This window comes from Rousettus aegyptiacus, unplaced genomic scaffold (assembly GCF_014176215.1).
Source record: "Rousettus aegyptiacus isolate mRouAeg1 unplaced genomic scaffold, mRouAeg1.p scaffold_m13_p_6, whole genome shotgun sequence".
In the NCBI taxonomy this organism is placed as follows: Eukaryota; Metazoa; Chordata; class Mammalia; order Chiroptera; family Pteropodidae; genus Rousettus; species Rousettus aegyptiacus.
In genome coordinates this window covers 55,636,577-55,654,001 of record NW_023416309.1, presented here as the reverse complement: position 1 = coordinate 55,654,001, position 17,425 = coordinate 55,636,577, and the positions used below count along the sequence as shown (strand labels likewise).

Below are 17,425 nucleotides of genomic sequence, written 5' to 3'. Positions count from 1 at the left end.
GCGACACATAATAATTGCTCAGTAAGGGTTAGCTATGACCCTTCTAAGGTCCCTCCGAATGAGCTTCTTAACAGCCGCCCACCTGAGCGCTTTTTACTAAGTAGTGGTGCCGGTGCTACCTGGATGTGGAAAAATTCACGAAGATAACAAGCAAGTGATTAAGGTTCGAGAACTGCTGTCGCGAAGCAATAATTCTCCTTTTGGGCGTTATAAGCACTGTATAAAGAATGAACTATTAATCTTCCACGATGGCGCAGACATAGCGATGGTCAGTTCTGCTGGATCAGGATACAAATTCCTGAATTCGTCGAGAACCGTTGGCGGGGCTTTGGGAATTCGGTGACAAAGACTCATGTTTCTGTGACATTGGCAATGGGGTTTGGGCCGGGCGGGTCGGATGAGAGGGGGGTCGTGGGAGGAAGACGTCTCGACCTTAGAGGGCTTTTCAAATGAGACAGCCACCGACCAGTGCCCACGGCCGCCGAGACCTCCGCCAGCTGTGGCCACAAGAGGCTTCGGCAGCGTCGGCCGAAACTCAGTTCCCGGAGGCCTTCCCCTGTCTGGTCCGCTGCGGCCTGGGCAAGAGACTGTCTGAGCTCTGTGGCCTTACTGGTAAGAGCCACCACCAGGTTCTGAGGGTCTCAGAAGGTTCACCCTGCGGGCCTTAGACCAGAGCCTGGGCCCCTCTGCAGGCCTGTCAATCAGAGCTTCTGGGGAGGGGCCTGGACATCTTTTTTTATTAAGCTTCCCAAGAGATTCTCTTGTTGGGCAGGGTGAGGATTGCTGCCCAGAGGAGTCCAGCGGTGACCTTTCTCGTCTGGAAGGGGCTTCTCTGATGGGGGTGATAAAGAGCTCCCCAAGGGAGATTAGATAAGGCTGAGATGGGGTCCTTTCCCAGGACCCTGAGGGGGGCGCGCCCCTCTGGGGCACCGGGGCTTCTGAGACAGGCAGCGAGCCATTGCAGATGCATTCTCCAGCACCCCAGGAAGCCGCCTCCACACTCGTCCGATTAAACGGAGCGTCAAGTTCAGGAAGGTGAAGGAAAGAATGTCGTTTGAGTCAGAGCTGTTGGATTTGCAGGCAACAGAGAAAGCTGAAGCTCAGGGTGGCTGTGGGCTTGTCCCCGGCTGCGCTCCGGAGGCCCCGAAGAGCCCTTTCCCCGGCTTCCGGCAGAGGTCTCGCGGGCCGCAGCGCCCCGGCTCTGAGCGCCCCTCTGCCAGCCGGCGACGCCCGCCGCACTCCGCTGCCTTTCTCCGCTGGGACCCCCAACACGCTGTGCAGCTTGCGTTTGTGCCCCACTCTTGAGTTTTCCTGTCGAACCAAGTGGTGTTAAAATTTGTGCCTGGGGCTTTAGGTCACACTGTATTTTCAAACTGTAACGCGGGACACCTGTTTAACTCTGTTTACGCCTCCTTGAGTCTTTGTTTACGTGCAAAATGGAAATCACAGTGTCCACCTCTCATGGTCATCATGGAGATCACATGACAATACCTTTAGAGGGTCTGGCTCAGGGCGGTCGCTTACACGGTAGCCCCGTCGCTCCCCAGATCACTGTCCTTTAAAAATAATTTTTATGACTTGACTCCCGTAACAGCTTCTTCCAGACAGATTTGGGGTATTGTGGGTGGGCTGTGGGATCAACACCCCAGGTTTAGAATTCTGACTTTTATACTGTATTCTGACTTCTCCCTGTAACCCTGGGCCACAAAGGGCTCCATGATCAATGCAGTGGGCACTCTGAGTTATGAGAGAGCCGGTTTGCTCAGATGGGAACTTACAGTGGTGATGAGGACAAGGACCAGTCAATGTGTGCCTCAGAGCTCATTTCCGTTCTGTAGAGTGGCTGTAATACTGAGAACGTCAGCATGGGACAGATTTAATTAAGCCTGTGTGTGCACGTGTGTGTGTGCATGCATATGTGTGTGTGCGTGTGTGTGTGTATGTGCGTGTGTGAGTGTGTTGGAGGGAGGGGTAGCATCCCCCCTCTGCCTGTCTCCTTGGGAATGAGCTCAGGCCTAGGAAATGGTGCCTGCTCAGCACGGGGCATCCTCAGCTGCACCGCCTTTAAGAGAAAAGTAGTCACCTTCGATGACTGTCACTCTCTTGCCTCCAGAGTAGAGCTCTTCGCCAGTCCCTAATTAATATCTTCCTAAAGTGTTCTTCTCACACCTTTTTTCACGTTCTCACCCACATGCTTCTCAGGATCAGTCTTTTTCCTCTTAGAGACAGCAAAACGTAGATTTGATGCTAAGGGTTGTGTTTGGATTTGCAGGCGGGGTGGGTTGTGTTTGGACTTGCAGGCGGGGTGCTGAGCTGTGCTGAGGGCACCGAGGGGCAGGCCCAGCCGCCGTTGGGACAGGCTCGGCCCAGAGCGGAGTCCTGGCTGCGTTCCTGCCTGAGCCGCTTGGGTGGAGCCTGGCCAGGGACTCGGAAAGCAGAGGGCGAGGGCTGGGGAGGAGTGCCTCACAGGATCCAAGCACTCTTTCTGCCTCTTAATTGGTCCTTCGGTTGACATCATGATCTTGCTTATAATGCAGACGTGTTACGGTCCCAGCAAAGAAGCCTCACTCCAGGGTTCTGGCCTTGTTACTTTCTAGCTGCAGATCTCGAAATTTAGCTTTGAACCTCTAGTTTGTCCTCCACTTTGCTTGGGCTCCAAGGCAGCACCCCGTCTTCCTCAGCGGAGTTTCTGAAGGGTGGGAAAAAATCCTCAACGTCGGAAGGTGACAGGTGACGGTAACTTGGGCAGGCGCAGGCAGGATGTAGCTGTGAGAACTCTAACACCTTGAATTCTAACACCTTGAATTCTAACACCTTGAATTCTAACATCTCGCTTCTGGAGTTCTTTGGCTGTAGAGTCCGCCAGGCCTTGTGGGAGGGCGTTAGTATGCGGGTGCTCAACGCTGGGCTGAGGGTGTGTCCGTATGTCCCCGGTGCATGGTTCCAGCCGTGCTTTCTGCTGTCTGTGGTTTGAGCGGGACCCTCTAAAGACATTGCCATTTACTCTTCCTAATGGCCATGAGAGATGGTGCCGCGATTTCCACTGGACACATAAAAGTGGGTTCTAGATGCCCGTTTCTTTCCCCTCGGCCCTTGCTTGTCCGGGCTGCCAGTGAGGACCGCGTGCGTTTGATGGCCGCCGTCCTGGGGATCTGCCGGCAGCCACGGACAAGCAGGGACTGGCGGGGCGGTGGCTCACGTCTCCTCTCTGTCTTCTGTCCTTCTGCGGTTCTGGCATTGAAGATGTGGAGGGGTCCTTTTCCAGTTCGTTCTGTGGATTTTGTCTGGCTGCTCACTGCCTTTGGGGTTCTAATGTTGGCAGCATTCCCCTCTCGTGCCCAAAGACCAGGGTGCACCTGAGTGGCGGAAGTTCTGCAGATGTCCCCTGGGGGACCAGGAGGTGGCCTTGAGCCTTGGCCCGAGGGGCTGGGAGCTGGTGGCTTTGCAGTGTTCTCTTAATTATCCTCTGTGACTTCCTTGCTCATAAAGAGTTGTTCCACTTGGCGGGCAACCCCGAGACTGCAGAGCAGCTCTTTGCTCGTGTCGGATGATGAGTCGACCTGCTGAAAATCCCGAGGAGGAGGTTCCCAGGGGAGAAGAAAGAGGGGGACAATGCATCAGGCTGAAATATGCTGGAATTCCTCAGAGTGAAGCATTTGATGCGGAGAACATCTCCACACTCTGTGTTTCGAATTAACTTAGAACCTTTAAGTCCAAAGATAATTTTCCTGCCTCTATTTTTTCCATCCTTCGGTGTAGGAAAATCCTTCGCTTTTCTAAACGTGGAGATTTCCGTGTCAGACCTGCAGTGTCAGTCTTCACGTGGGCCTGGGAACTTTGGTCAGGAATAGTGTGATTCTGACCCGGGAGCTCTGCCTCGTGCATCTCTGCATAAAGTGGGGTGGAATCGAGAGTTTGTGCTTAAACCAGTTTATATTTAAACTTTTTACTGATTATGAAGTGTTTCCAAGTGCGGTTTTGGGAAGGCAGGTGACGCCCAGCCGGTCTAGCGTGTGGTTTTAGCTGAGCTTAGCGGGATACAGCATTACGGGGCACCGCGCCCCGCAGGAGGCGGGTGCCCCACGGTAGATAGGCATACAGGAAATGTTTGTTGAGCTAAATTGCATCGGTGGTGATGGGAACGGACTGGAAGTCAGCGTGGAGCAGACGTGTGGCGGAGGGAAGGGCGTGCAGGTGTGCCGATTAGACAGCAGCCTCCCAGGGGCTGCCGCGCCTCTGACCCCAGCTGGGCTTCTGCCATCTGACCGTGCGGGGCAGGACTCCGGGGAGGAGGAAGTTGCCACAGCCGCGGACAGCGTCTTCGGCAGTGGACTGTGGGGGACGACTGGGACGTGTGTGTCAGCGGCGGAAGTCACGGGCGCAGCCAAGGGGCCGGTGGGGCGTCTGCTGCCGGGCAGGCTCGTCGTGGGGTGGCTGCTCTCCAGACACCCTCGCCAGCGGGCTCCGTGTCAGACCGTGTGCATGTGTGATCCGATTCCTGCCGGTGTTGGTGGCACCTGTGACGTCTCGTAGATGAGGCGCCGGGTTGAAGGCGGGGGGAGGGAGGGCTCTCCGGGAGTCAGAGGGTTACGAGCCTGTGCTGCGGGCGCCCTTCAAGCAGGGAGGAAGGAAGAAGAGGAACGGGAAAACGTTGTGTTACGGAGGCCACAGGGCCCGGGGAGGCGGCTTCCGCAGACAGGCAACGCCACGCGCCCGTCCCCTGGACGCGTCGGCCATGAACTTGGAGCCCCGGCGCGAATTCCTGCGGCTCACAGGACGGGTTCCCAGTAGGCAGACATGGGACGAAGCGAGTCATGCTGCCTGCGGGAGGTGCGGCGTGAGGGCCGGTGGAGACCCCCGAGAGGCGCGAGGCCGTGGGGATCCCCCCGCCGCACCCCGTTCCCCTGGCAGCGCGCGGTTTGTGGTTCCTGCCGCCCGGACGACGAAGACTCTCGCGGCTCTCCCTGCACCTGTCCCCGCCTCGGTCCCTTCTGCGAGATTCCCGCCATCCCTCCCATGACCCCTCTTCCGGCTCAAGCGAACCGTGGTCGGTTTCTCACCGCCCGGGGAGCCGCGCCACCCGCGTGCGTCGGGAACGTCGCCTTTGCCCGGGAAGGGCACGGCGCGTCCTCGGGGTGAAGCCAGCTCCAGCTCCTTTATAACAGCATGGCTGACGAAGAAGGATTTCAAACAAAACTAACTTCTCTACAGATAGCGTCCTCTAAGAGGAGAAACAAAACCCTCATGAGGCCTCGCTGCCGACTGCGTTTGCGAGCGGGCCGAGGGTGCGTGTTCACCCGGGTGCCCCGCCGAAGGCGTCCCCAGCTGTGCTGTGGGAGGAGGGCGTGGCACGTGCCGTCACGGTGTCTCAAGAGCGACAGGAGTGGCTGTGGCCGGCCACGTGGACGGCTGCTCTCCCCAGGTGTGCATGATGATCTAGCCCCTTGGGAGGGCAGGTGTTGAGGTTTCGAGTTGATGTTAGATGTGCCCCTCACCCCCCTGCCACTTATGGGCACTTTTCACCCCTCGTGTACCCTGGGGAGAGAGGTGGGGAGCGTCCACGTATCAACAGGAGAGCAGTTTTAATGAACATGCAATTTTTATTCATGTCGTTCCTTTTTGCATTACAATGTTCATGCACGTACATGACATTTTCTTTTTCTGGCAGAAACGCTTTGGATGGCAATTGTTGCTTTATTAGCTAGTAAATAGCATTACGCATGTCCGCCCACCTGTCTGCCTTTCTCTGTCTCGCTGATCTTCGTGGAAGGCGTTAGTTAGCTGGACGTTGTTATCCGCTCAGAAGGCAGGACCTGGGGGATGGGAACACGTTCAAATGGCCATGAAATAGGCTCATCGAAATGGTGACAGACCTCGTTTTGTATTTCCGAGGCCCGATTGTGAGGGAACGTGGGGGGTTTGAACGTGGAAGGACAGAACCAGACCCCGTTCCCTGTCGTGGTCTGAAGCCAAAGCTGGCCCACCTGGCTGCCATTCTCAGGACACGGAGTCGTCCGGTAGAACCGCCGCCCCCCAAGCGCGGTGTCAGGGCTCAGGGGATGCCCGTTATTCCTGAGGATGCTGGTGAGCCTGGAGTGAGGCGAGCTGGGGCCAGGTGACGAGGAGGAGAGCAAGTAGGATGGTGGGTAGGAGCTGGGGACCCTGGGGCGGTAACTCTCGCCCCAGAGCTGAGAGCTCAGGGTCAGGGCCAGACTCCGAGTGGCAGATCGAAGGACATCCTTGGGTCCAGCCTCCCAGAGAGAATAAGCGTAAGCAGTGACTTTGACCCTCAGGTTTCACCCCGAATCCTGACCAGGGTCCCTGGGGTGTGCCAGTGCCCACCGGGATCTGGGACCCCAGAGGGACGCGGCCCGGAGAGGCAGGCAGCACTGAGAGAAGGCGCCGCCGTCCTGAGACCCGGGTGGGCAGCTCTGACGCTCGGGCTCCGGCTCTCCGGCGGCTGCCCACCCGAGGGGCAGGTTCCGTGGCTGTCATGGCCGGTAGAGGCAGGCAGCATGGATTTCCGAAAGCTGGGCAAGAAAGAGCCTTGCTCAGCTGTCAGACACTTGACGTCCGTTTCGGGCAGCCAGGATGGAGAATTGCTCAGTGAACGTCTGGAACCGGGAATGTCCTCCGGGTGTCCAGGACATACCCCAGGGAGGGACCCGGTGATGGTGGCTAGATTACCCTCTGTGGACTCAGCCTCGGGCGGCGAGGGGTGCCCGCTGCGGGGACCCCCACTAGCTCCATGACCCCCTTGCTGCACTGCCTTCTCCCAGGCTCACTGCAGGAACCCCCATTCGCTACATAGCCTCCCACTCTCTGCACCCCCTCTCCATGAACTGTGTGGCTTCTACTTACTTCATGTCCCCCCATTCACTGCATGGCCCCCTCTCCGAGAAGCCAGCCATTGCTTGCAGTGCCATGTGAAGCCCTCCGAGTTCTCCAGCAGCGTCACGCAGGTGACAGGGGCACCCTGTACCCCTCACCCCCACCCCGGTCCTCACCACACCGGGTGCTCACGTCTGCCTCCCTGTGCACGGCACAGATAGCTGATGGATAGTCGCCCATCGGGCCGCCTCCTGGCTGTGTGGGCGGGGCTGGGGGACCATGTGGCATCGTTTGAAAGCCTGGAGATGAGAATCTGCAGGCCGGGAGCCGAGGTCCAGCTGTGCCTTGGATGACTCACCTCAAGTCTCGGGATTCAGTTTCCTCCTCTGAGAACTTAAGGCGGGGACCAGATGGTGTCTCAGGTGCCCGCAGAGCACCCCTGGCCGCCATCGCCCCAGGCTCCTCCAGCCTCCTGAGACACCCCCACACCCCCAGGTGCTCCCGGATCCCTGGGGCTCTCCTGTCTCGGCAGTGACCCCGACGGCCCGTTACCTTAGGGGCTTTCTCGTACTTCCAGCGGAAATGGACTTCGTTCACTTCCTCCGCAGGGTTTTTGTTTGATTCCTCCAGGGTTGGACCTGAAGGAGGTGGCATCACTGGGCCTGTCACAGCCGGGTGCCGGGGCGTGCGAACAGCACCCCACAAACAGGGGGCCCGGGTTCCAGCCCCGGGGCTGCTGCTGCAGCTCCCATCTGTGGGGACGAGGGGACGATGGCCGAGGGGCCGCCCCAGCACCGGCATCTTATTCCGGGGGCAGCCGGGACCCAACTGTGTTTAGAAGCCATGCTCACGGTTACCAGTCTCGTCAAGAACCGAAGACAACGGGTTTCTGCCGTTTATACCGGGGCCGGCGCTACCAGAGGGGAAGGGGCGCATTCTGGTTAGTCTGCAGAGCTCAGCCCACGGGGCCGCTCCGAAATCTCTAACCGACAACGCGCCCCGACGAGTCGCCCTGCAGACAGCAGCATGGGCAGCAGCAGGGGGAAGGAAGGTCGCCGCAGAAACACGCAGGGAGGAAACGCGAGCGGGGGCCAGGCCCGGTGCCGACGCCGACGCCGTGTTTGTCCGGAGAGCCCGGCGTGCCGGGGGGCCGGGCCGCGATGCCCGGCGGGGGTTTGGGGCGGGAGTTTGGGGTGGAGAACAGAAAAGCACGCGGGCAGATTTAGAAAACCAGAAACCTGTTTTCTTCCAACATCCATCCTTGTCTTTAACGAGCGTTGTCCTCTCCAGGTTGCCCGCCTCTTGGTCTGGAAACCTTAAAAATCACGGACTTCCAGCTCCACGCGTCCACGGTGAAGCGCTACGGCCTGGGGGCGCATCGAGGGCGGCTCAACATCCAGGTACCGGCGCGGGGGGCGGGGGGGGGCAGGGATCCGACTGCATGGCCGGCCGCGCTGGTCACAGACCTGCGACGGCTCGTTGAGCTCGGGCCGGCACCAGGCAGGGCACTCAATGTGCCTGAGCCTGGTTCTCACGACAGGGAGGGCCTTGCTGCGGAACCGTCATTGTACAGAGGCGGAGAGGGCCCTGGACCCGGGATAGCTGTCTTCTCCTAAGACTCCTTAGTAAAGAGGATGCTGCTGGTCCCTGGGTCCCGGTCAGTCCGCGTCCACGTGATCTGTCTAGAAGGCACAGGGGGAGACGGCCGAACCCCCGGGGGCGTGGGCAGGCCCTGGCCTTTGTCCCCTTGTCCCTCCCCGCCAGGGCTTCTCACCTCCATCGCACTTGCCTCCCGCAGGCTGTTCCGTGGCTGCCCCCAGGTGCGATGCTTAGTGCTTGTTGGGCCTGGCGCTTCACGTCTGCGCCTCCTCCCCGAGGCTCAGGGGCCGCCGTCACCCTGGCCCTCCTCACTGTCAGGGTCCTGCTCCAAGCGGGTGAGCCCCTCCTTGCACACGTCCACCGTGCACTTCCTGCGTGCAGGGCTTTAGTCTCAGCGGGCCCCCTGCCCGCAGCTCCCGCCCTCGCCACCACGCCCAAGCAGCCGAAGGCCCGTCCGTCGTCTGTGGTGAGATTGGGGTCCTCCTGCCGCTCTAAGAACGTATCATAAATGTAACGATGACGTAAGCAGCACACATGTGTCCTGCCGCCGTTCTGGAGGGAAGGGGCCTCCTTAGGCCTGGATCGAGGTGGCGGCGGGGCCACCTTCCGGAGCCGCTGGGGACAGTCCCTTCCCGTGCCCATTCCAGCCTGTCGTGTCTCCTACGTTCCTGGCTCACAGCCCCTTCCTCCTTCAAAGCCGGCCATGGCAGGCCGAGTCCTGCCTCCTCCCTCTTCAAAGCACTTTTAAGGACCCTCATGATCATATCAGGCCCACCAGGATAATTGAGGCTCACCTCCCCACCCCAGACGACCTTAACTGCGCCTGGCGACCTTCACTTCATCCCTTTGTAAGCGCGCCTCTTCCCAGGGGCTGGGATCAGCACGTGGTCATCTCTGTGGGTGGAGGCTGATTTCTGCTGACCCCCTAGCCGTGTGTTAGATCGTGTAGGGTCCTGTGTGGTTCTCTAACAACGTGGTTCTCTAATATTTTAGTTTCCTTTCCCCCAACTGATCCCTAACTGGGTGTGGTCTAGTGTGGTTTCCAAACCCTTTTTGCACCTGCACCAGCTCATGGAGCCTTTGTTTTGGGGGGCGGTGGGGGGCGGTCCCTTCATCCCCTCCATCAAGGCTGCATTCTGAGTGGCAGAGTCGATACCTCCTTCTCCAGGCCCCGGGGGTGTCTGCACAGAGCCCCGGCTCCGAGCTGCTTCTGCAATCTTCTCCTCCCCTGACCCTTGCCTGCGACAGACGGGCTTGCAAACAGCTCGACCATCTCCACATTGCAGTTCAGAATTCAGGTTGAATGTTTCCAGAACTAACTCTAATGGAAGCCAAAGTTGGCTTATAAGTATCCTTTCTTCTTCTTTTTAAATAGTAGCTGTTAAGAAACATTTGGATGTGTACAACTGGACACAGTGTTTTACGAGAGCATGAACTCTTAAAGTCTGAACAGTAGTAACCCTTAAAAATCTGAGAGCCTCCAGCACCTTGAACAGACTCCAGTCCTCCCAGTGAATAAAAACAGACCCGAGCAGGGCTGGACCCAAGTGGGCAGGAGGCCGTGCTGTGCGCTAATTGGAAGAGCTGTCACTCGATGCCTTGAATGCTTTCTCTATAAGTGAAATTATCCTTTATTAAAGAGCAAGTGGTCACAAGTACCACACGGTCAGTCAGAAGTGGAAAGGACCTGTTTGTCCTAAATCGGTGGGGTGGGGTCGCGTGCCCCCAGTGGGGAATCCCGGTGCGGAGTGGGCAGGCAGAATGCTGAGTGCAGACCTTGGCCCCGACACTTTTAGATTTGGGGACCTTTAGAACAATTATCTTACGTCTCTGAGTCTCAGTCACCTCATCAGAAAACGACAGTCCCAAGCATCTGCAGGATTTGTTGAATGGTAAAATTAGGTGATGAATAATTTTAAAACATTTACTGGATCGTCTCATTCGTGTACGCAAGGCTTGCAGTAGCTGCCGGGTGCTCTTGGGATAATCCCCTGCCCAGCCCTGTGTGATCGGCCCTCGTAACTCCTGCGTGGCGCTGTCCCTTCTGAATGATGGTTGGCTTGTTTCCCCGGGTGTTGTCTGTCCTTCCTTGAGTGGAGCCCCTATTTAGAAGGGGCTTTGTCTCCCCTCCTCTCCTGCCCCCCACTGCCACCCCTCCCCCCAAGCCAGAACAGTGCCCGGCACACAGGAAGTGCGCAGAGGGCATCAGGTGGCGGAAGACTCGGCTGACGTGCAGGTGGCTGTGACTAGCTCCCCCGTCTCCTCTGGGTTACCACGGAGGCCCCGGCTAGCCAGCGGGCCGTCCTGCAGGGAGCCGCGGCGGGGCCGTCCTTGCTTCCTGGTCATCGTCACTGGGGAGTAGCCGCAATGCCGCAGGGTGCCGCGGCTGGTGACGCCGTCCCTGGAAGGGGGCGGAGCAGGCTGCCCTGCTGCCCCTTGTGTTTGGCTCACGTGTGACGGGCAAACACAGAGTAACGTCATCACGACCCAGAGGCGGTGTGGGTTCGCGTGTCGTTTTTGCCAATACGTTGATGTTTTGTGGGACCTGGCACCGGCACTTGACCCCGTAGTGCACCAGCACGCTGAGAACAGGAAGGACCCTCCGGAGGATTCCCGTGTCCCGTACATGGTACTTGTCACTCCCCGCTCTTCTGCGAAGGCTCTGGTGGGGGTGGGGAGATGTAGGGGAGGACTGAGGGGGGGGTTGTGCTCTGTTTTAGGATGCTTATCCCTCAGGTTTTTTTTTTTTTTTTGCATTTTTGCATTTTCACATTTTTTTTTGCACTCAGCAGCTTCTACTCTTCCTTCCACCCCCTTCCCTCATACTGCCTTCCTCTTTCTTTAAACGTCACACCCTAGCATGGTAGCTGTATTAAGAAAAGTCGTAAGCAATTTCACATGTCTGCTTCACCGTGCTGGTATATTTTAGGAATGATTTTTTTTAGTTTTCTGATTACAGGGCTCCATAGATCTTAAAGCCTATTTTCCCCATTAACTCCGTCTTTATAATGCAAGATTTTGCAGGCAACGAGGTTTTACCGAGGTGCATTTGCCACATTATAGCAGAAACACCTGTCTCTTTGTCTTAGTTCGTCTGGGCTGCTAGAACGGAATACCATAGACCAGGTGGCTCGTAAACAACACATTCATTCCTCACAGTTCTGGAAGCCGGGATGTCCAAGGTGAAGGAGCCAGCAGGTCCCGCCTGGTGAGGGTCTTCCTCGTTCACACACAGCTGGCGAGGGAGCTCTGCGGGGTCTCCTTTCTTAAGAGCAGTAATCTTATTCGAGAGGGCTCTACCCCTGCCGAAGGCCCCGCCTACTAACACCACCACCTTAAGCATTAGGTTTCAACACTGGAATTTTGAGAGGACATAAAAACATTCTTTTGTCTTCATTTTAAGCATAAGACTTTGAAACAGTCAAAGCACCTCATGACTCAACTTTTAACTTCTCCTTTTTGCAGGTGGAATTTTGCTTATGTCAATTTCATAGCGTAAGCTTAGAGAGAAAACCCAGGCTTACGTTTCTTCAGTGCATTGGGACAAGATAGGTCTTCCAAGAATTCGGGGAAGAGATCCAGTTCAGCAGGATCTCGGCGGTTTGGCCTCTTGCCTAGGGTTATTCTTGCCATGTGCCCGGGACCCTTATGCGTAAGTCACTTGTGAGGCTGTGATCTCATTTAGAAGAAGGAATGATCGCTGGCGGCTTCCGCTTGCAGACAGATTAGAAATTTAAGATCTCAAAGACAGCGAACATTTTGGCGATGACGTCTAAAATCAGGCTCGGATCATCTGCCTGTAGTTGGTCTTAGGAGGTGACCCTGTGTTCAGGTGGGTCATTCAATGGCAGTGCATCACCTGTCTTGTCCCCACATAATCCTCTGAGGACCCCAGGAGGTTTTCCGTGACCCAGAAACTGAGCAAGGAGGGTGGGTGGGGGGTCCTAGACAGCGGCCTCCCCTGACGGCTGTGTCCCACCGCCAGCACCGTCTGGATGCCTCCTTAGCTGCAGAGCCTCGCCATGTCAAAGGGCGGGTTTCGATTTCATTCTTACGACTCTAAAGTTGGGGCAAGTATGAGCCCGACACGTGACCAGCAGACACGAAATGCCGAGAGCAAGGCTGTCACCATGGTTCCAGCCTGAGAACGAGAATGTAAAGGAGTGGATGCTCGGATCAAAGCTCTGGAAGAGCCAATGTTTTGAGGTCACGAGACGAACCTTGGGGTTCTGTGTTAACCCCTCCAGGTGTCTTTGTGAGACCCGCTCATGGTCATGGCTCACGTCTCGCTCACATATATTAGAAATGACTTGGAGTTTGACCCTTGGAGAAGGGAGCTCACCGCCGGTACCTCCTTCACGATCGACTGTCTGGTTTGATAACGACGTGTCCGAGCCATCCCTCGGCACCCGGAACGAACCCCCGCTCCCTCGTCAGTTCCTTCCTCAAAGGTGTTCTCCGGGGCTCCTGAGTGCTGACATTAGGGTCCACTTCCAATGTTCCAGGCATCTTTTTACCTGAAGTAAGGCGTAAGCCCCAAAGGGGCCGGTGCCTGTGGCTTTGGATGGGCCCCACAGGAGGATGCGAGGTTGGCTCTAGAACATGGAACCGAGTTTTATACTGGTGTAAAGTTCAGGTGCACAGGGACATCCCGTACATCAGTCTCACTGTCCCCTGTGGCCCTGAGTCACCTGGCGCCCCACCTTGCCCGAATGTGGAGGCCGCATTCATCCCGGCAGGGGGTCTGTGGGCAGCATTGTTTTCTGAGGCACCGACGAAGCCCACCCACCTCCGCCTGTCACTGGCGCCATCCCACCCGGAGTCTTCTGACGCCGCAGCCCGCCCGTTCCCTTCAGGCCATCCCAGTTCTCTGCTTGGCCCCCCATCTGTTCCCGGCTGCACGGAGCATTGCTGTACCTCAGCGAGCTCCAGGGGGCGGGGCGTCTGCCTGCGAGGTGCTGTGAGGGCAGAAATAATCACAGTGGGTATCGTTCCCAAACCAAGGAATGTCCTGCCCGTTCCGATCGAGAGATTTTGTTTTGCATCTGGCTTCAAGGAACAGTCTGGGAGACAGTGTTTGCATGCCAAAACGCTGGAATTTTGGATATTTGGGTTTTTATGGGAATAACAGGACCAAATATTTTAAATCATGACTCTATTGGAAAATTCAAAATGAGTATTAACCGTAATGTGCTGTTCGGAATCTCGAGAAGCTTGCATGGTAAACACATGGGCTGTTGGAGGACCTAAGGCCAGGAGGACAGGACGGCAAGAGGAGAGGCGAGCGAGGAAGCCGAGACCCCAGCTGTGACCGCCGCTCGTTGGGGGCCCCGGGGCGCTCTGATTCAGATCTGGACTCTGTTCCACTTGCGGTGCGAATTTTTCTTAACTATTTAATTAAAATTTTTTACATCGATATTTCATTTCATCTTCACTGTACTTGGAGGGAAGCTCTGGTTTAGAGAAAAGGAAATGGAAGTCAGAGGCTAAATGGCCTGTCCTAACCCCACAGCGAGTCAGCAGAGCGGAGGCTCGAAGTTCAAGGCTTCTGGCTGCAGGTCTCTGTACCCAGGAGAAGGTCCAGCGCGTTCACCAGCTTGTGACCTTGTGGCCTCCCCCCATGACCCATCTTGCGACTCGCCTCCCTGAGCTGCTTCCTGGCAGGGCCCAGAGCAGGCTGAGGGGCGTAGCAGCCACACCCACGGGGCGTAACCGAGCGGGCCTTCTCAGACGATGCTGTGAGGGCCGGCCGGGCCGGGCAGGCCAGGCCGGCTGTCTCCCGGACCTGTGCAGCTGGGAGTCTGTGTGCAGGCCACTTCGTGCTAGGCTTTCAGTGGACATAACCAACTTTCAGTGCCGAGAAGCCAGTGCGGGGAGAGGCCGAAGGAGAGGAAGGAAGAGAAAGGTCAGAACAGGTCCTTCCTTGATCCACTTCATTTAAAAAAAAGCAAAACCACCTCCTGGAGAACTTTACGTGCCAGGCTCTATTATAAGTTCTGGGAGAACAATGATGAGTAAATATGGAAATAGTCCCCGATGCGTCCGCAAATGTTTATGGAGGACCTACTATGTGCTGGGCCCTATTCAGGTGCTTGTGGTCCCTCCGCGACCAAAAAGACAATGCTTCTTGCCATCTGAAAGCTTACATTCTAGTTGGGGAGGCACATAAGAGCAAGAAATGTCATAAAATACAACTTTTATAATATGCTAAGAGGCGCTATAGAGAGAAGAGGAGAACAAACTTAGAGCCAGCAGTGGGGGTCAGGAGGGCCAGCTCTGGGGAGGGAACGGGTCACAGTTAAAGGTGATCCAGGTCGGCTTCGCAGAGGAGGTGATACTTGGGTTAAGCTGGCTTGAGGATCAGCCGGGGGTCATGGAGCGGTGGGAAGGGCATGCTGGGCAGCGGGAGTGGCTGGTGCGAGGGTCCGCGGTGACGGCATGTCCGCGTCACTAGAAGCAGCAGGAGGCCGGCATGGTCAGGGCACAGTGAGCAAGGCAGAAGGTGCGGGCCTGAAGTAAGGCTGGAAAGGCTTTGCTTGCGGCTTTTATTCTTGAGTCAGTTGGGGGATCGGTGGAAAGTTATGGGCATGAGAATGACATGCCGTGACTGACACTTGCAAAGGACCAACCTAGTCACTGTGTTAGCTTAGCAGAGCAAGCAGCGACGCAGGGAGGCCCCATGGGGACCGCCTCAGCATCTCAGACGGGGTGGGGCTGGCTCCGGCCAGGCCTGGAGTGGCGGAGGTGGCGAGGAGTGATTGCGTTTTGGGTGACTGAGAGCAGGATTCTCTGACGAAGAAGCGTGCGAGGTTTGGATTGAAGGGTGCAAGGGATAAAAAGGGGCACCCAAGGTGCCCCCCTGTTTTTCGGCCTGCGATTCTGATAATCTGATGGGGAAAGGAAATTGTTAAAAGGCCATCTCGCCGGCAAATGCACAATTACAACCTGTAGTTAACACTCAAGAAGGAGAGGACCATGTGTATTAGTCTCCTGGGACGGGACGTCCGTAACAAAGTCCCACCAACGGGCGGCTCGTTTCTTAGAAAATTTAAATCTTTATTTCTGAATAACACGCACATATTGATATGTGTCGATTTATAAATTTTCGACGTTATCTTTTGAATTTTTACATGGAAGATGAGAATTATAGCTTATCTTTCTACACTTGCACTCCTCTGTAACGCTTCCAATAAAATTCTATCTCAGATCTTGGGTACATCTGTATTCAAGGTTTTCACTCTTAGGGCTGTGTAAACATTGCTTACTACGGAGCCAAGAATCTAGATCTGCTTATACTTTTGAAAGCATCTCCCCACATCCCGCAATAATAGGTCTGGGTCTATAAACACCCTTCGTCGTTTCTCTCTATAAAGTCAAGCCTGTTCAATATCTTCAGCCTCGCGTTTGGGTATTATGTTTCCGTAGACGTCCCCAGGACGCTTGATCAGTCACTGTGTTCTGGACGGGTTGCCCTCCCCGTCTTCCACCGAGACCGTTCTGGTCCTTCCTTTACCGTCATTCTGAGAATTCTCTCCTGTGATGATGGGGCCTTTGATTCCTGGACGCGCTGTCTTTCCCTTTTTGGTGTTCTGCCTCATTTTTTGTTTTTGTTTTTGTGGAGCGCCTTCTCTAGTAGCTTCATGGAAATGGTGCATGAGAAATAAATTTTTCGAGGCTCCGTGAACCTGAAAATGTCTTCGTTTCATCATCGCAATCGATTTGAAGTTAGCTGAGTGTAAAATTCTGGGATGAAAAATCTTTTCCTTCGGAATCTTGGTCATTATCGCTTTATCCTTCTAGCTTTTGATGTTGCTCTTTAGAAATCTGATGCCATTCTTACTCCTTTTGCTTTGTTTTATATATTTGTTTATTATTATATATTATTAGTTTCCTCTTTGGAAGCTTTTAGAATTATCTCTTTATTTCTGATGTTTTGAAGTCTCCTAATGGTATGCCTTCGTGTGGGTCTTATTTCATTCATCATACTAAATTCTTAGTGTTTCCGAGACTTAAGCCGTTCAGGGACATTATCTTATAGTATTTCGGTTTTTGTTTTTTTGTGTTTGTTTTTTGTTTTGCAATTTCTTCTATTAAAAATCTCCTGGCTTTCTTCCTCCACGTGCGTTATTTTTCTCGTATTGTCCATTGATACTGGAATTTGCACGTTCTAAGAGCTCCCCGTGCAATTCTTTTTCCTTTCTAAAAATATCCTGTTCTTGTTTCATGCAAACAAGATATCTTCTTTCAAAGGCTATTAATCGTAGTTTCTTTGAGGCTTTTCTGCTGACCTTTATATTTTTAGTTTTGTCGTTGGCGTCGTTCATTCCTGCTAGGCAGCATTGCATTCTAGACTTGGATGGGGGAAGGCTGCTGGGGCACACCTCGCTCCCCAGGATGCCGATGTCCACGGAGTTCCCGTTTTTATCTTACCACGTCACACCTGCCTTCCGCGGTGTCTGAGCCCCCGAAATCTAGAGCCCCTGTGGTCTGTTTTGTTGTTGTTGTTGTTGTTGTTGTTGTTGTTGTTGTTTTTAGAGAAAAATTTCAGGTTTTCTTTGGAGTAGTGGGGATGTGGGAACCTAATTTTTCTAATACGCATTTTGGATTAATTCCCTGTTTTCAGCATTGCCGCCCTCTCGCCTTCCAGGATACTCAGGAATCCAGGCTGCGAGGTTTTTTTAGGTTCTGCCTGGTTCGCTTCGCATTGCTGTGCCTCTCGGAAGAGTTAGCACGGCCTCCTCTTGCCGAGGCATTCGGCATTCTGTCTTCATATAGTTTAATTTGTATTCTCGTTTTGCCCGAGATCAAGGTTGTATTTCTTTATCTCGTTTTCTTTGTTTGGGGAGAATTTTTGAGAGAAGAACACAGAAAAACCAACATATTTACTCTTATCATCTTGAAACAGAAAAATCCTATTTGACTGATCTTAAATGGATAGTATCAGGTTTTCCCTTTGTTCCAGATTTGATAATCCACAAATTTATCTTTTAGTCTG

The 17,425-nt window shown here is 54.9% G+C and overlaps 1 protein-coding gene across 1 annotated transcript in view; it reads left to right on the top strand.

The window, feature by feature from the left end:
- CPXM2 (carboxypeptidase X, M14 family member 2) overlaps positions 1-17,425 on the top strand; it is a 76,352-nt gene that overhangs the window by 13,457 nt on the left and 45,470 nt on the right. Inside the window, exon 3 of the mRNA XM_016155153.2 lies at positions 8,122-8,231. Coding sequence (XP_016010639.2) covers positions 8,122-8,231 — 110 coding nt within the window. The remainder of the gene's footprint in view (positions 1-8,121; positions 8,232-17,425) is intronic.